General features: G+C 38.8%; 4 protein-coding genes across 5 annotated transcripts; 3 read left to right on the forward strand and 1 right to left on the reverse strand.

Annotated features, from left to right (window-relative positions):
• Nucleotides 1–1488: 1488 nt before the first annotated feature.
• LOC17882456 (probable aquaporin PIP1-4) lies at nucleotides 1489–3132 on the forward strand. Its single transcript, XM_006288314.2, has 4 exons — nucleotides 1489–1895; nucleotides 2183–2478; nucleotides 2621–2761; nucleotides 2867–3132. Exons 1-4 carry the CDS (start codon nucleotides 1565–1567, stop codon nucleotides 2960–2962), a joined length of 864 nt encoding a protein of 287 aa, XP_006288376.1. The 5' UTR covers nucleotides 1489–1564; the 3' UTR covers nucleotides 2963–3132.
• Nucleotides 3133–4604: 1472 nt separating this feature from the next.
• LOC17881073 (probable glycerol-3-phosphate acyltransferase 8) lies at nucleotides 4605–7380 on the forward strand. The gene is made up of 4 exons (XM_006287507.2): nucleotides 4605–5049; nucleotides 5191–5503; nucleotides 6108–6582; nucleotides 6676–7380. Exons 1-4 carry the CDS (start codon nucleotides 4733–4735, stop codon nucleotides 7077–7079), a joined length of 1509 nt encoding a protein of 502 aa, XP_006287569.1. The 5' UTR covers nucleotides 4605–4732; the 3' UTR covers nucleotides 7080–7380.
• An 828-nt stretch (nucleotides 7381–8208) lies between these two features.
• LOC17881888 (ascorbate transporter, chloroplastic) lies at nucleotides 8209–11910 on the forward strand. Of its 2 annotated transcripts, XM_023780796.1 has the most exons (12): nucleotides 8209–8433; nucleotides 8764–8832; nucleotides 8917–9284; nucleotides 9398–9505; nucleotides 9625–9780; nucleotides 9872–10087; nucleotides 10183–10392; nucleotides 10489–10626; nucleotides 10813–10914; nucleotides 11192–11257; nucleotides 11343–11427; nucleotides 11619–11910. In XM_023780796.1, the coding sequence occupies exons 1-12, from the start codon at nucleotides 8379–8381 to the stop codon at nucleotides 11714–11716; spliced, it is 1671 nt and encodes a 556-aa protein (XP_023636564.1). In that variant the 5' UTR covers nucleotides 8209–8378; the 3' UTR covers nucleotides 11717–11910. The 2 variants fall into 2 exon arrangements, with proteins under 2 accessions (XP_023636564.1, XP_023636565.1); XM_023780797.1 differs by lacking the exon at nucleotides 8209–8433 and having other exon boundaries at nucleotides 8898–9284.
• A 36-nt stretch (nucleotides 11911–11946) lies between these two features.
• LOC17883908 (cytochrome P450 86A2) lies at nucleotides 11947–14416 on the reverse strand. The gene is made up of 2 exons (XM_006287342.2): nucleotides 13522–14416; nucleotides 11947–13406 (listed from the first exon to the last, which is right to left on the reverse strand). The coding sequence occupies exons 1-2, from the start codon at nucleotides 13941–13943 to the stop codon at nucleotides 12158–12160; spliced, it is 1671 nt and encodes a 556-aa protein (XP_006287404.1). The 5' UTR covers nucleotides 13944–14416; the 3' UTR covers nucleotides 11947–12157.
• Between the last annotated feature and the right edge of the window lie 3357 nt (nucleotides 14417–17773).

Genomic DNA, 17773 nt, shown 5'->3' on the forward strand with positions numbered 1-17773 from the left:
GTGTCCAAAAAATGGTGGCTGGACGGTGTGTGACCGGACTATATGCATTATTGTGGTTACGTTTCGAAAATGAACACTAACTTTATTTTTATGTCTTTTCACAACAACACTGTAACTAATAGTGGAACTAGAAAACAAAACTGAGTACTAAAACTTTATAATTTATGAGAATGGGAAAATTGAGAGGATAGGAATTACTAGTGTTGTTGTTGTTGTCGTCGTCATTTGGCAACGAAGCATGTGAGCGCACAGATAAGCAACACTCATCTCTGAGCTGTTCAAACCTTTACATGTCAGCATCCCTAACCAAAAAAAAAAAAAAAATTGGTAACTATAACTTAAAACTTTTTTACTTTATTTACTTGGCTTGTATTTGCAATTGCATGCATCCAATAATTGAGAATTACTTTAACTTCTGATACTTAATTCTATAATAATGCGAGGCTTGTAATTTTTTTAGGTAAGAGTAAGACTAAGCAAAAGTGAAAAAGAAGTGGTAGGAAAGATACATTGTCCCTAGTCCCTACCATTCCCACATTCGTGATTAGATATATATTTCATCAAGGGATACATTAACACTGTTTTTTTCTTGGTAAAAGTTTTTAGTTTTTTTCTTTTTTATATATATTTACTGGAATGAAATGAATGAATGGTTGAATATTTAAAATGTGAAGCATGGCAATATACCATGGTCCGACGAAAATGACTTTTCATAAAGCTGTCAGTTTTTTCTCTCCAACGGTCAGATTTTTATATAATTGTTTCGTTGGAGAGAGAGATAGGCAGTCAAAAAGTTATTTTTATTTGGTCTTTTTTACCATTTCAACTATTGGGCTTTATTGGGCTCGTAAACAAACAAATGTTTTTATTCATCGATTGTTGTTACCGTCCAAAAAAATTAAGAGGACCACACGATATATTGTATGTATGTATTATTATCTGGCAAAGAAAAGACAGCTCATCAGCCTCCTCCTCGGTACGTTCCAGAACACTCTTCACTCTCCTCCTCGGTATCATTCACCATCATGATTTACAGATACGTGACGCCACTAATACTTACCAGTCGACATATACATACTTATCTAGGTCTAGTTTAATGATCTATTAACATAAGGAAACTTACTTATAATTCAGGTCCGTAACTATATACTAATCTTTTTTACCGTTATAAAATCATATAAACCTTAACTTCTTAATCAGTTACTAACTAACTAACTAACTAATCACAAATGTGTTTAAAGACGATCACTATAACTAGGTGTTAACTGTATTCCTTCTCCTAGTTGACAAAAAGAAAAATCTAACTATACGTTATTTTGGGTATTTTCTTGTTTGTGCTTATTAGCAAGAAAACATAATAATAATGAATTTAATGGTTTTGGAGACGTTAAGGCAATTTATTCTATCCTCTCTCTCTCTCTCTATAAATGAACTCTGTATCCACCACACACTCTCTTCACTCAAAACTTTCACCTTTCTTGGACAGAGAGAGAGAGAGAGAGAGAGAGAGAGAGAGAGAGAGAGAGAGAGAGAGAGAGAGAAACCCTAAAAGAGAAAGAAAGAAATGGAAGGCAAAGAAGAAGATGTTAGAGTGGGAGCTAACAAGTTCCCGGAGAGGCAACCCATCGGCACATCTGCTCAGTCCACTGAGAAGGACTACAAAGAGCCACCTCCTGCACCACTGTTCGAGCCAGGCGAGCTGAGCTCATGGTCCTTCTACAGGGCCGGTATCGCTGAGTTTATTGCTACTTTCCTCTTCCTCTACATCACTGTGCTTACTGTTATGGGAGTCAAGAGAGCACCAACCATGTGTGCTTCTGTTGGGATCCAAGGCATCGCCTGGGCTTTTGGTGGCATGATCTTTGCTCTCGTCTACTGTACTGCTGGAATTTCAGGTTTTCCTTCTTCTTCTTCTAGTAGTTTTTGGTAATCTCTTCTCTGGTGGCTTTCTCTCTCTGTTTTTGTTCTTGAAAGAACAAGCAAGGAAATTTCTCTGTATATTTGGTTCTGTTTGACCTAGGAATTGTAAAGGGACAGAGACAAGTTTGAAAAGCAGGAACCTTTCTCTTGTTTTGATGCTTGGGCTTATCTAGATCTGTCCATTACTCCAATTTTACTCTACGTTTCTCAGATAAAGCTCGTCTTGTTTATAGTAACTTATGTTTGTGTATGTGTTTCTCAGGTGGACACATCAACCCTGCGGTGACATTCGGTCTGTTCTTGGCTCGGAAGTTGTCTCTCACCCGAGCTGTGTTCTACATGATAATGCAATGTCTCGGAGCCATCTGCGGTGCCGGAGTCGTCAAGGGTTTCCAGCCTAAGCAGTACCAGACTCTCGGTGGCGGTGCCAACGGTGTCGCTGACGGCTACAGCAAAGGCTCTGGCCTTGGCGCTGAAATCATCGGAACATTCGTTCTTGTCTACACCGTCTTCTCCGCTACCGACGCCAAGAGAAGCGCCCGTGACTCACACGTCCCGGTATGGACCCCTCTCTTTACTAATTTTATTGGTTTAATTAGAACCAGTTAGTTAATTAGTTCCGGTTACTACATTATTGGTTTAATTAGTAGTTGTTGATGAGCCAATTAGTCCCGGTTGATGAGTAATAATTCTATTGTAGATATTGGCACCACTCCCAATCGGATTTGCAGTGTTCTTGGTACACTTGGCGACGATTCCAATAACCGGAACCGGAATCAACCCGGCTAGAAGCCTTGGAGCCGCAATTATCTACAACAAGGACCACTCATGGGACGACCATGTGAGTAGACTCTTTTTTTGCTTCTTACAACACACATAGAAAAGGACCACTCACTTGATTATATAGAGTCTAATTTTGGATTTGTGCGGTTTGGTTTGGCTGCAGTGGATATTCTGGGTTGGACCATTCATTGGAGCAGCACTAGCAGCGCTCTATCACACACTCGTCATCAGAGCGATTCCTTTCAAGAGCAAGAGCTGAACAAGAAGAGGATTCCCACGTGTCCAGATTTGTTCTTCTTTAGTTTCCCTGTAATTCCTATGCTTATCTATGTAGCTTGTGTTTTTGCCATGTATGGAATAGCGAATTTGCTTATGTGTCTGTTTTATGTAAAAAACCATGGTTAAATTTTATTTTATGCTGTTTAAGTATGCCTGGCTCTCTCATCACAACACTTGTACTTGTGGATACCTTGGAAAACATGGGAAGCAAAAGAGAAAGGGGCAAGCGGAGGGAGGCCTTAAGTGCAGGCTTTGCTTTTCAACACTCGCTTATTAGTCTTCTTCTTCTTTGCTTATGGATGCTAGAGTCAAGTGAAAACATTGACATATATGAGCTATACAGTAACCAACAACAATCAGTCCCCAACATTATAGATAGAGAAACGACGGTGATGGTAGCTGCTTATCATCATAACTTTGAAGAAGCTCCTTAGCCTTCTGAATCTCCATCTTTCTCTGCTTCCACCCATCCTTGTAACCCTCACTGAAAGTGGCTTTCTTAACATTAAACGGGTAAACTGGGGGGAGACGATGTTGACGGGAACTGAGACCGCGAAGTTTCACCATTATTGCTGCTGAGATATAAAAAAAGATCAAAGCCTACAAAGCAATTACGGTGAAAGAAAACGTGAATCGATATCACAGATCAACGCGTAATAATACGAACCAGCAAGTATCAACCAAAGTATAAGAGAATCAGCAAGTAACGCTTAATTAAGAAATCTGAAATTATTTCTGATTGATGATTGAGAGAGAATGATTTTTAGGTTTTAGTTATTGCAAAGAAAACCCCTGTCCCAAGGAGAAGTGGTAGCTACTCCCAACCCTAGCAAAGAAAAGTGTATCTATTGTTTGGGTCAAATTTTAAGCCCATAGGCCCATGTTTTATAACTTTTTTTGTTTTGTTTTGTTTTTTAAACATGCTTAAAAGCTGATGAAAACAAACTCTTTGAGTTGTTTGGTGGAGATGAACTAAGATTGGAATTGGTAGAATAATGTAGAATTAAATTGTCGTAAAGTGTATAGATGATTCTCAAATATCAATTGAGAGAGCTTTGGTATTTTATGTTATCATGTTCTAATGATTAAAAAGTATTCATGAATATGTGGATTGTGTAAGTTTACATACGATATTTTCTAGAAACTTGAGATGGGTAATGAAGGAACATCTCGTTCGAAAACATTAGGTTTAGTGAATTGGTTGAGAATTTTTTTTAGAAGACCTTCAAGATAATAGGAGGGCAAAATCTATGAGCTTAATTATAAGTTAGTTTAATTCTTTATTTTTTTATTTTTTTTAATACAACATGACTTTACGTTTGTATGAATGTAATAATGTAAATAAGAGGGAATACAACTTTACAGCATGACTTTACGTTGTTAGTGAATATGACACAGTTGACACATATATAGATACAAGCCATTATATTTAATATCACGGCCTTGTTATTGTATACAGGTGAGAAGCTGAACCACCTCATGTTGTGACCGACCGCTTTTATTTTCCTCATATCCATCATCTATTCAGGAAAATATGGTCAAACCTCCAATGTCACCACTAGCTTAAAATGTCTAGGATCAAACTCCAATTACAATTATAAATAACCCCATTTTGGTAATTTCTAGTGAATACTATTTGCATTTAAAACAGAACGTCCCCCTTCTCTTCCCTTTGCACATTATTTTTTGCTCTCTGCTCTTTAAAACCTCCATTGTCAAGAAAGAGAGAGACTCCGAGCAGTGTGCGAAGATGTCTTCTCTGGATAAGAGGAGTCGAAGCTTTCCTTCGATAACAGAATGCAAAGACGGAGGAGAGTATGACTCGATCGCCGCCGATCTTGACGGGACTCTGCTGCTCTCAAGAAGCTCGTTCCCTTACTTCATGCTCGTCGCAGTCGAAGCTGGAAGCCTATTCCGTGGACTAATTCTCCTTCTCTCGTTACCTTTCGTCATTGTTTCTTACCTCTTCATATCCGAGTCTGTCGGTATCCAAATCCTCATCTTCATCTCCTACGCTGGTCTCAAAATCCGCGACATCGAGCTCGTCTCCCGCGCCGTTCTTCCAAGGTACGTACGGCCTCCTCCATATCCATAGATCTAACAACTATATATTCAACTGTTTTACTAGCCACTGTATATATATTAATATATATCAGTTTTTCATACTATGCAAGTGTTTAATTTTACTAGCTTTCTTTTGTTGTTTAGGTTTTACGCGGCGGATGTGAGGAAAGACAGTTTTGAGGTGTTTGATAAGTGTAAGAGGAAAGTGGTAGTGACGGCGAATCCGGTAGTGATGGTGGAGGCCTTTGTGAAAGATTATCTCGGAGGAGACAAAGTTTTGGGAACAGAGATTGAAGTCAACCCCAAAACCAATAGAGCCACTGGATTCGTGAAGAAGCCTGGTGTTCTTGTCGGTGATCTCAAGAGGTTAGCCGTTTTGAAAGAGTTTGGCAGCGAATCTCCCGACATCGGCCTCGGTGATCGAACCTCCGACCACCATTTCATGTCTATCTGCAAGGTATTCATTTATTTCATCCCGGTTATAATAACTAAATTAGTTAATAAGTTGTAGGTTTTAAGGACTTAAAATAAGGTGTTCAAAAAATAAAAGGACTTAAAATATAACAATATTGAGTATTGATTAGATTTGTCTAGGGCAAGTTTTGAAGGTAATTAATGAGCAAGTGTTTTGGAAGTCGTTGCAGTGATTTTGTGATTACTTCTTATTTGTTTATAAATCTTGTCGTGTGATTTGGCTAAATTAACTTAGCTTGTTGACTGGTTTAGTGTTATCATGTATACGCGTGAATGAATCTTATAAAAAAAAAAAATCGATTAAGTAGTAATAAATGTAAGTACCCAAACGGCCAAACCTATCAGTTCACGGGACCCTCTCAATTGTAATACAACCCCAACTACCTCTACTAGTTCCACACCAACATTTTGGGCTGTCCATTTAATGAACTCATACTGTAAATAATTTATAAACAGTATTTTTTCAATTTGTTTTTCAAGCTTAGTGTATAAATCTTGATTAAACAATTTAGAGACATGTTAGTAGTACTACTACTAATTATACATCTGAAATAAATAACGTTGTTAATTGGTATGATGATTAACAGAAAGGTTACATGGTTCATGCGACCAAGTCAGCCACAACAATTCCAAAAGAATGTTTAAAGAAGCGCATAATCTTCCACGACGGGCGTTTAGTGCAACGTCCAACCCCGTTAAACGCCATTATCATATACCTCTGGCTTCCCTTTGGTTTCCTCCTCTCCATCTTTCGCGTCTACTTCAACCTCCCATTACCTGAACGCTTTGTCCGTTACACTTACGAGATGCTTGGGATTCACTTAACCATTCGTGGCCACCGTCCTCCGCCTCCTTCCCCCGGAAATCCCGGAAACCTCTATGTCCTCAACCACCGTACGGCACTTGATCCCATCATCGTTGCCATTGCTCTTGGACGCAAGATCAACTGCGTCACTTACAGTGTATCTCGTCTTTCCCTTCTGCTCTCTCCTATTCCTGCTGTTGCACTCACCCGCGACCGTGTTGCTGACGCTGCCCGCATGAGAAAAATTCTCGAGAAAGGTACCTATTGTCTTACGTTCACATTAATCTCAAGTTGAGATTTGAAAGTCAACAGAGTAGTTGAGCTTTTTGATATGTTTTGGTGCATAACAGGCGACTTGGTGATATGTCCGGAAGGCACGACGTGCAGAGAAGAGTATCTGCTGAGATTTAGCGCTCTATTCGCGGAGCTAAGCGACAGGATCGTGCCAGTAGCGATGAACTGTAAACAAGGAATGTTCAACGGGACGACGGTGAGGGGTGTGAAGTTCTGGGACCCTTACTTCTTCTTCATGAACCCGAGACCGAGCTACGAAGCCACTTTCTTGGATCGCTTGCCCGAAGAAATGACTGTCAAAGGCGGTGGCAAGACTCCGTTCGAGGTGGCCAATTACGTCCAGAAAGTTATCAGCGCTGTCTTGGGATTCGAGTGCACCGAACTTACTCGCAAGGATAAGTATCTTTTGCTTGGAAATAATGACGGCAGGGTGGAGTCAATCAACAACTCTAACAAGTGAAAAATACAAAACACTAAAGGGTTTTATTTTTGTTGTCTAGTTAATTGCCATTGGCTTGGTAGTGAAGCTAGGTCATATACGAATTTTCATATGTCATTGCGGGGATATTATCATCATTATGGTAGATTGGTGGATAAAGGAAAGGTTTTTGAGTAGAAGATGAATTTCAGCATTTGCTATTGTATTTTTCTATATATCTTATTTTTTTAATAATATATTACTAATGTAGAAAGAGGGGGTTCATCTTTCCCTAAAAGCTATTTTGTATATGGGATGAGTATGAAGGAAACTCTATATCTAATATATATGCATAATATATGTGAACATAAATAGGAGATGCTAGTATCATCAATTCGTATCCAAGGAAACGAAATTGAGCATCTATTGTCTAGCACAAAGGAAGTTCATTGACTTCTTAGATGCTAGCTAATCCATGGTTGAAGAAAGAATATAAAGTAGGAGTGTAAGCTTGGTTGCTTTATATATGCATTACTCTAAAAAACGACTAGTAGTTTGGAATTTGGACTCGAGGTAGTTTAACCTCAATTGTCAATACGCATATCCTCTATCCATCTACTTATAAGACATCATCCCAAAGAAGGAAATATATTAGCTAAAGAGTATTTGTCTCTCCAACTTTTAACCATTTCATCCATCATTGAATACTTTGTACTAAACCAACGACTACCTACGTACACATGTACTCTGTTTTTGATATTAGTGTGATGATAACAAACGGAAGATCTTGGGTCGTGTCAATGTAAAGCCCATCATATTAATGATTACAGCATATTGGAATAGTAAGCCCAGTGAAAGCCCAATAGCGACGTGTCAATGCTTTCTTCTTAGTTCTTGTTCAACGAACGCCTTTTCTTTTGTGTGAGGTGAGGTCATCTTCGGCTGTAACGGCTCAGATATTTCCACGCAAACTTCCCAATAATACCCTTGAGAGCTTGTTTAGCCAGGGGTGTGTTTCTGCTGGGTTGAGACATGAGGGGTAGGTTCGTAATTCGGAGCACAACGGAGGTTCCAACGAGTAGAAGATGATGAGCCACGTGTCACTTTGTCGACCCACCCTTTCCTCTTCTTCCCCCACTCGTCTAGTGACTGATTTTTTTTCCCGCTTCAGCGTCTCTCTCACACTCTCTCTCGGCTTTATCTCCTCTTCTCCTCAGATTTTTTCTTTTTCAAAAACCTTCGTTTACTCCGCTTCTATGGAAGAAGCTTGAAATCGTTCACTTCTTCTTCCCTTGAGCTATTTTATTATTATTATTATTATTATTGTGAGAAGCAGGCAACATGGCCCTCGGTGGCTTGATTTCAAATCGGAACTTCGGTTCCTTCATCGGCTCAGGTATCTCGCTTCTCCTTTGCTTCGAGATTAGGGTAAAATTCTGGTTGCTTGTATCGGATTATGTTAGTGGAGTTGATAGGGGGCTTTGTTTGTTCGGCGTTGCAATTTCGCTAGTTTCGCCATGTCATTCATGTGGTGCATTGAGCTTTGTTCTTAGTGAAATTTCTCAGTCTTTCTCTACTACAAGAGTGAAGAATTTTAGAATCTCCAGCAGAGATATTAGTATAACTTTCTTAGTGATACTCGACTCTTCTGCAATATTTACAATCAATTTTGATCTACTTTTGGAATCCCAGTTTTGCTTATAATATTTGCGGCCTTACTATGTAGGGAATGGTTGTCAGAGACTAGGCAAAAGTTGTGCAGAGGTTTCCAACAGAGTTGTGCTTTTTCCTAATGGTATTTCCCATCTTTCATGCCGTCTTCTCTCCCCCTTTATGTATGAGATTTATTTATTTTTGTAGGCAATTTTCTTAAATGTAGCATTGTCCCGCAATCATCAGCCCTGGAAGATTTTATCTTTTCAAGCTAGTTCTAAGCCTGAATTGGGACACATGACAAGTTTTGGATGTTTCCTTCAACCAAGAATGGACCGTAGAGTTAGGTTTAGGAGCAGTATCAATGAATGGGGAAATAGCAGGATCAACACATCTCGTGCTTACTACAAATCAGAGGACTCTGATATTACAGATGGAGTTGTTGACTCCCTCCCATCAGCTGATGGCTCAGCTGAAGCTATTCTAGTTGATGGAAATCTCCACAACACATCTCCATGGTGGCAGCAGTTTCCTAGACGCTGGGTCATTGTCTTGTTATGCTTTGCGTCATTTCTTCTATGCAATATGGACCGTGTAAGTATATCTTTCTTTCTTTTTTTAACATATTCGAGGGATATATATATATATATATATATATATATATATATTGCCTACTGTGTTTTTACTTAATGAGATGCTTGTGGCAGGTGAACATGAGCATTGCAATTCTTCCCATGTCACAAGAATATAATTGGAGCAGTGCAACTGTTGGCTTAATTCAGTCCTCTTTCTTCTGGGGCTATTTACTTACTCAGGTCAGGTCTCATACAATCACTCTATGCAGAATGTGATATGTTATAGAACTCTAAAGAAAGAAAAGGGTAAATTTATCCTAACTTTAGCCTAAACCATGCTCATCTTCTCTTGAATATAGATTCTGGGAGGTATATGGGCAGATAAGTTTGGTGGGAAGGTGGTTTTAGGTTTTGGTGTTGTGTGGTGGTCCTTTGCCACAATTATGACACCTATTGCTGCGAGACTTGGTCTCCCTTTTTTGCTTGTCGTGCGGGCGTTCATGGGCATTGGCGAGGTTGGCCTCTTCTGTATCTCCTTTCTCTTCCTAAATTTGTCTCAGACCTGTAAAACTTCTCACGGGCTGCTTCTGTCTACCTTTGTTCCAGGGTGTTGCTATGCCTGCTATGAACAACATGCTTTCTAAATGGATCCCTGTATCAGAGAGAAGCAGATCGCTTGCACTAGTCTATAGTGGCATGTATCTCGGTTCTGTTACAGGATTGGCATTCTCTCCTATGCTAATCCACAAGTTCGGATGGCCATCTGTTTTCTATTCGTTTGGCTCCCTTGGAAGTATATGGTTTATGCTATGGCTAAGATATGTATGAACTCCTCCTCAAGACAAGAGCCATGATTCTGATATCTACAAAACCTCCAAGTGAACTATTTATTAAAACACTTGTATGTTTCCTTTCAGGCATATAGCTCTCCCAAGGATGACCCGGACCTAAGTGCAGAAGAAAAGAAGGTCATACTCGGAGGTAGCAAACCAAGGGAACCTGTTACAGTTATTCCATGGAAGCTAATACTGTCTAAACCCCCTGTCTGGGCTCTCATAATTTCCCACTTCTGCCATAATTGGGGAACTTTCATACTATTGACATGGATGCCCACATATTACAATCAGGCATGGATTTGAACTTGACTTATACCCTTACGTTTTAATATTTTTAAGAAAAATTAAAAAGAATCCTGTCTATTTTGGTCTGTGGTCACATTGCAGGTCTTGAAGTTCAACCTCACTGAATCAGGGCTCCTGTGTGTCTTACCATGGCTAACCATGGCTATTTTCGCTAATATTGGAGGTTGGATTGCTGATACTCTAGTGAGCAGAGGTCTTTCAATTACAAACGTTCGAAAGGCAAGAAATACACTCTTCTACTTTCTGATCATTACATGTCTTAACTAACTCAAAAGGGCAAACTTGTTCTGCTGCTTTTAGCTAAAGGAGTGACAACAAAACCTTTGCAACAATAAACTATTTTCATGAATCAATAAAGGCTTCTACAATTGTAACGTAATGCTAATAAACTGTTCACTGTCACAGATTATGCAATCAATTGGTTTTCTGGGTCCTGCCTTCTTCCTGAGTCAGCTGAGCCATGTCAAAACTCCAGCAATGGCGGTTCTCTGCATGGCATGCAGTCAGGTATTGGTTTCAAAATATATCAAATCATTAAAAGAGCCATAGAATTATGCATACGTGAGTGTATATATATTAAGTTTGGAACTGTTAAAAACATGTTACGCCATTTTTGATTTCCCACCTGCTGTGCCGACACAAGATTATTCTTCAAAGAGTACAACTATAACTGAACATCAACTTAAATGCAATGTCGGCTACAAAAAGCAGACAGTTGTCACCCATGGAACCTTTCATGAGTTGTGTACAGCTCTGACATAAAGACTCGTGTTGTCCCCAACAGGGCTCTGATGCATTCTCTCAGTCGGGTCTCTACTCTAATCATCAAGACATTGGCCCACGATACGCTGTGAGATAACATCAATTCTCTCTCTTTTAATACTTTGTCACCAAACTTGTTCGACTTCATTAACTACGCCGGCCTTGGATTGCAGGGTGTACTCTTAGGACTTTCAAACACAGCAGGTGTCTTAGCTGGTGTCTTTGGCACTGCAGCCACTGGTTACATTCTCCAACGAGGTATTTTATCTATATCCACATTCTTGCCAATCACACAGACACAGATTTGGGACATTAACTATGATCTAGGGTGAATGTAGTGTGAATATTCGTGTGGTTTTTGTGTGACATTTATGATCCGTTGAAATCCTGTCTATTATTTTTATTAACCAGCAAATTGTTTTGTTTTGTTTTTTTAACTAAATATATAGGTTCATGGGATGATGTGTTCAAAGTAGCAGTTGCACTGTATCTAATTGGAACTCTGGTCTGGAACCTGTTCTCAACCGGAGAGAAAATTCTGGACTAGACCTGACCTCGAACCAAGTTACCAAATAGCTGCAGTGAAGTTGTGTGAGCAAAGCTTTTATATATTTTTTTCTTTCACTGCTATACATTTGATCTGATAGTGAGGTCAAATATGTGAAAATGGTTCGCTGGTCTGTTTCATAAAGGAACAAAGTTTTTTTTCTTTCTGAAGTTTATTTTTGGGACTCTTTTAAAGCTTACACATTTTGATGGGGGCGGGGGGATAAGAATCAAATTGTAAAAGCTTACATTAGAGAAGAACATCCAAAGTATTACTCGAAAACAAAAAAGGAAGAAGAGTATATGCTTACAAGTTTTACATATAGAGATACACAACCAAACCAATTTTTTTTTAACTGTTACCCAAGAATCACAAAACCCAAACGAAAGTGTATGTATTTAAAGTATAAAAATATTATTAACCCGATCGAGAAGATGCAAATTACACGGCAACCGCCACGGCCGCATTAACGGCGACGCCTTCACCAATACCGCCGTTGCATTTTCCGTTAAGAGCGACGACGTCGTTTGCCTCTTTGCTTACGACGAGACTCTTCATGATCACTTCCAAATCCCTCTTGTGGATGTTGACCAGAAGTCCGTTCTTCATAAACAAAGTCAACGACATCTTCTGCTCCACCTTGTGTCCCGGCGCCACCGTCAGTCTGTGCCGGAGTAATACCGCCGCCGCTATCGTTTTCATCTGCAGATACGCTAGATCTTTCCCCAGACAGACCCTTGGTCCGGCGTTGAACGCCACGAATCGATACTGATCGTGATTCACGAACTTCCCGTCGTCCGGCGAGATCCACCTCTCCGGCTTGAATTCCAAGCAGTCCTCTCCCCAAGTCGACTTCATCCTCCCCGCCGCGTAGATCGAATAGGTCACGGAGGATCCCGCCGGCACGAAGGTCCCGTCCGGCAAGATGTCGTCGTTGACGACGTGCTTGGAGTCTTCAGGCACCGATGGGTAAAGCCTCAACGTCTCGGAGAGCGCCGCCTTGAGGTAAACCAAGCGGTCGACCTCGTCGAATTCCAGGGGCTCCGCCGTCCAGGAAGACACGTCGGCTCCACGTGTCTCGATGAGAACGGAGCAAATCTCGCGGACGATGTTATCCTCGACCGTTGGATGCGTGGTGATGAGCCAGAAGAACCAGCTAAGGGCAACTGATGACGTGTCACGTCCAGCTAGGATAAAATTGAGGACCACGTGCTGGAGAAAGGAGGTCTGGCTGTAGGAGGGATCTTTCTTCTTCATGAAACGAGAGAGGAGGTCGTCGTGTTTCGGGAGAGCCCCACTCTCTTGCTGACTCATGAACTCTTCCTTTCGTGCATTTATCACTGTGTCCAAATACCCATCGATCTCTCCTAAGCTCCGCCTCAGGCTTACCTCTAACCCGAGCCCAAGCCACTTCTTCAGCCTCCATAGAAACTCCGGCAGTATAAACCTCTGCAGAGATGCTTCCGTGGCTCTGTCGAAAGCCGAGGCGAACCCGTTCTCCGGCAGTCCCGGTGCGCAGGTTCGTGTGTCCTTCCCGAATGTTAAACCGCAAATGTTGTCGAATGTCAGCCGTAGTATCAAGTCTTGGAGGTCAACTGCCTCGTGATTGTTCTGTGCCGTTTCAAGAATCGGACAGAACCGGAGCTTGATTCCCCGGTTCACCCATCTACCCATCGCTTGCCTCAACGTCCTGCATCGCAAAACCAAACCAGAATCGAGTGAGTTAACCGTAGAAACAGAACAACTGTACATGAAATTCGTACTTGCATGAATGAATGGGCCGGTCCGGTTAACGTTGTACGTACCTGGTGGTGAACTCAAGAGCGGATGTTTTACGCTGGAAGAGCCAAGTGTCACCGTCGGAGTTGAAGATGCCTTGGCCGAGGAAGTCGTGGAAGACGGCCTGCCACGTAGGACCTTTAGGGTAGTTATCGAACCGGGTCTTGAGCATGTGCTCGATGTTCTTGGGATCGCACGTGACGGTCACGAGACCTTGCTTCTTGGCCAAGAAAGGCACGGCGCAGATACATGTCTGGTAAGTGCCTCCACACGCACGGAGGTTCTCAGTGATCCAGTCGTGCATACGGTCGCGCTGCTCGATCAGGCCCGGAAGACTGCCCAGCACTGGCCAGACACGTGGACCCTTGAGCCACCGTGAGATCCGCTTGAACCATAGCCAGTAAGCAGTAGCAACAGCTACCAGCAGCATGGCGTAGGATACATCCATATCAAAATGGGGAGACTGGAATTGAATTGAATGATGTAATTACCAAAATGGAAAAGGTTTAAGGAATCTCAGTGATGCTTCCAAAATTGGTGTTTTGATAGATGGATGAGTTAAGGTTATTGCTGAGAAAATATATATATATAGAGAGAAAGAGAGATGAATAGATTGATCAAGAAGAAGAAAAAGAAGTGGAGGAAATAAAAGTGTTACTGCTAGCCATCAGAAGCAGCAACCCCTCATTAATGAAGATTGTTGAGAGAGTGTGTATCCTAATTCAATGAGATTTGAAGTTTCAACTAAGTTTTTTTTTTTTTTTTGTGAAGAAAAAACTCGTTTAGTTTTATGGTTTTGGAGCTAGATAGATAATTCTTTAAAGATTGTTCAGATTTCCAAGTCAAAGAATTTGGTAGTAAAGTTGTGAGAGAGATATAGTTGTGTGTGTGTGTATGTGTGTATAGAGGAGAAATTTACACATAGGGAAGAATTGAGTTGTCTCATTTAATGATGAATCCATTAAATAGACTCTAATTATTTATATACATCTATATGAGTTTTTGTTTTGGTGTTATCCTCATGCTGTACTTATTATTATTTATATATATGTGTGTGTTTCTTCTCTGTGTGCTAAATTAATGAGATTAGTTGAGAACTAGGCACAGAAAAATATGGATGAGAATAATAATAAGTAGAAGTAGAAGAAGTAGAATCTTTCTATTGATTTATTTACATCTGAATGTGGGTTAGAAGAGTTGAACACATAAACACATGTATAGTTTAGGTGATGACATTAGGGTTTGCATGATATAACTAATGTATTGATAGGTTGCATTGTGTTCTAATACACAACCTTTTAGGTTTGACTTTGTAAGTGTTCGTAACCCGATGCTCACGTTTTGTTGAAAACTGTTTTTTTTTTTAATACCTCGATTAATTATAATAGAGAGTTAAGGAGACGTGATATATAATCTTCTCGTTTTGGTTTATCAGTTCTTAATATTTTGAGGGGATTTGGTAAGCAACTTGTGACTCTTTTATTTGATTTCCTACTTCTTCTTCTTTTTTCTTTTTTTTTTCCTTCTTTTCTTTCCATGGGTAAAGAAATGTTAAAGAGTGAGCCATTGATTAATCCCACAAGAAAGAAACACATTGTGTATTGTGGTCATTAGTTTCAGTCTTTCAGACCCTTTATGGTGTCTCTCTAGCTATTACATTTTTCTTCTTCTTGTTATTACCAATACCAAAAACTGCAAAAGACAAAAGTGTGCATTATGTGCATGCACAAATCTCGAGTAAGATATAGATGTCATGGCATGCATTCATGAGATGTGAAAGTCAAAAGGGTGCTGACTTGTGTACACTGCTGCATATGATGATCATAAATATAGACGATTTATATATCTAGTAATAATGTATGTGACAAATGTGTTACATATATACACACATATTAGGTAAGTAAAGTAGGCAACCATAAATCACCACCACACGCAGAGAGCAGCAAATATAACTCTGTAAAGGGACTGTGTATGCGAAAACCTTGTGATCCCTGTTCCCTTTTTTCACCTGTTCACAAATTTTTTTTTAATATTACAATTGTAAATATATCAGTACTATTTTTAAGATAGTAAATATATATATATATATATATAATTCCGTGTGCATTGTATCTAGAGGCTTAAATTTTTAATTCTTATTACTTTGATACATCTTTTGTAGACTTCTAAACTGCATATTGCAAGAAATTACATTAATATGCGAGTTGATGTCGAGAATTCTTCAAATATTTAACCATCGCGGTAAAAATGTATGTCAGATTCTTATAAGATATATATAACTTAATTTGGGTTTCGTAGTTTATACTTTCTAGTATATAGGAATATTTGGTAGCTCATTATAATTGCATTAATATATTTATATGAACCCAAACAAATGTTTATATTTATATATGCACTGACTCTTAATTTGACTCTTAATTTGCAAAAAGATAATAAATTTAAAACATGTTGAAAAGGTAACAAATGGAACACAACTGTAGATGTCAGATAGCTAGATGACTTGCCAAACCTCAGTTATACATAATGCATTAACACTCACTGTTGACTTTTTTTATTTATAATTTCTAAGTGAAACAACTAACATGAACGAACTCTGAACAGGATCATGGTTCTAGTTTCAATATTAAGTAGACAGTTTTAGGATTAGTCGTCCTAAGGTATTATGGAACCTACAATATCAATATAATGAGCCTCTAAGGCTCTAACTAGTGATATTTTGATTGAAGTATTGGTTGGGGCTTCACGATTTATATATTACTCCATATAAATACAACTAAAAATGAGGCGGAATATAGAATCTAATTTTCTTAAAATCATTATACGAATGATGATGAATTATGATTGCGTATTTATATTTTTCCGGTGTTAATTGCTTCTTGCCAACCTACTTTTTACGAAATGCATTTAATAGTTGTAGTTGACTTAGTTTTGGTGACACATAAGACTTTTATATACTTCAATGGGTGATAGATGCACAATAGAGGTCGCTAACAGACAGTCGGACATAAATCATTATTCGTCTATAAGAAAATGGACGGTGTTGGACGGATCAAAATCGACGTAAACAATCCACTTTGATCGTTTTAACAATTGAAGATATATCAATCAATCCGAGAGACTAAAGACTCAATTCAATATAAACGCAAGTTTAAATTGTTTCATCTGTATAACTGATATCAAAAAGAAGTACTGTGAATTAGGTAAATCAATTGAAATAGAGTCAGATACTCAGTTAAATATGATGTTCTCTTATTGGCTAATGGAGGATGGAGTGCTGAATACTTTTAATTTACAGAAGATTTGATCAATAGGTCATGTGGAAATTTACAAGTTCAAAATAGTACTTGGTTTATTTGTCAAATACATAGTAGATAGTACACACACTGACACATACCTATTCATTGTGGGTTGATAAAAGAAAATAATTGTGACTGAAACGTATATCTATCTATAATTGTTTTCTCGAAACGTAAAAAAACAAAAAAGAAGAAGAAAATTAAACTTCATAAAGAACAAAATCAATCAATCATAAATGATTTTTGATTAATTTGCGTGAACTCATTCTATATAAATAAGTAGCTTATCGTTTTAGTTGTTCTTTGATAGAGGTTTGTGGAAAAAGATACATCGTATACACATAAAAATGGCGTTGCAAAACTCAAAGCTTCACTTTGTTGTTTTCATGACCATTATTGTTTCACTCCTTGCTAACACTGCACAATCCACTCGTATGTTCTCTATTTTGTTTGTATAAAAATAACTAACATTATCATGGATATTAATTAGATATCTGTATGCTTATATATATATATATATATATATATTCATGATTCTATAATACATTACATAAAAGAGAATTATGATGATGGTGGCAACTTTTGCTAATGTGATCAGGAGGAATCATGGATGATCAGTTTCCGGAATGTGAATTCAAAGGACCATGCCGAATGAAGAGTGATTGTATCGCAACTTGTGGAGGCAAACCTAATCATGCTTTGTGTATTCCTAATCCTAGTGTCGATACCCTTCAATGTTGTTGTCTTTCAAATTAATTTTGTTTCGAATCAATGTATCTTTCTTACCACTGAAATTAAAAAAATGCTCTACCAATATATTTATAACATTATTAAAATAATCATACGTTGCTCTTTTTTTTTTTTTTTTTTTTTTTTTTTAACCAAGATTCCATTGATCTCATTCGCTTGGCATCCTTAACTGATTTTAGGAGCAAGTCCGTCACCGAGTTATCGCGATCTTGGAAATCAGCAGGTTTCGCGC

Source organism: Capsella rubella, unplaced genomic scaffold, assembly GCF_000375325.1.
Source record: "Capsella rubella cultivar Monte Gargano unplaced genomic scaffold, Caprub1_0 scaffold_6, whole genome shotgun sequence".
NCBI lineage: Eukaryota > Viridiplantae > Streptophyta > Magnoliopsida > Brassicales > Brassicaceae > Capsella > Capsella rubella.

Excerpts from the sequence above, each read along its gene's own strand:
- LOC17882456 (XM_006288314.2), top strand. The coding sequence starts at position 1,565 with ATGGAAGGCAAAGAAGAAGATGTTAGAGTGGGAGCTAACAAGTTCCCG. Across the intron at positions 1,896-2,182 it reads CTGTACTGCTGGAATTTCAG|GTGGACACATCAACCCTGCG; the intron begins GTTTTCCTTCTT and ends TGTGTTTCTCAG. Across the intron at positions 2,762-2,866 it reads ACCACTCATGGGACGACCAT|TGGATATTCTGGGTTGGACC; the intron begins GTGAGTAGACTC and ends GTTTGGCTGCAG.
- LOC17881073 (XM_006287507.2), top strand. The coding sequence starts at position 4,733 with ATGTCTTCTCTGGATAAGAGGAGTCGAAGCTTTCCTTCGATAACAGAA. Across the intron at positions 5,050-5,190 it reads TCCCGCGCCGTTCTTCCAAG|GTTTTACGCGGCGGATGTGA; the intron begins GTACGTACGGCC and ends TTTGTTGTTTAG. Across the intron at positions 6,583-6,675 it reads GAGAAAAATTCTCGAGAAAG|GCGACTTGGTGATATGTCCG; the intron begins GTACCTATTGTC and ends GGTGCATAACAG.
- LOC17881888 (XM_023780796.1), top strand. The coding sequence starts at position 8,379 with ATGGCCCTCGGTGGCTTGATTTCAAATCGGAACTTCGGTTCCTTCATC. Across the intron at positions 8,833-8,916 it reads AGTTGTGCTTTTTCCTAATG|CATTGTCCCGCAATCATCAG; the intron begins GTATTTCCCATC and ends TCTTAAATGTAG. Across the intron at positions 9,781-9,871 it reads CGTTCATGGGCATTGGCGAG|GGTGTTGCTATGCCTGCTAT; the intron begins GTTGGCCTCTTC and ends CCTTTGTTCCAG.
- LOC17883908 (XM_006287342.2), bottom strand. The coding sequence starts at position 13,943 with ATGGATGTATCCTACGCCATGCTGCTGGTAGCTGTTGCTACTGCTTAC. Across the intron at positions 13,407-13,521 it reads GCTCTTGAGTTCACCACCAG|GACGTTGAGGCAAGCGATGG; the intron begins GTACGTACAACG and ends TTTGCGATGCAG.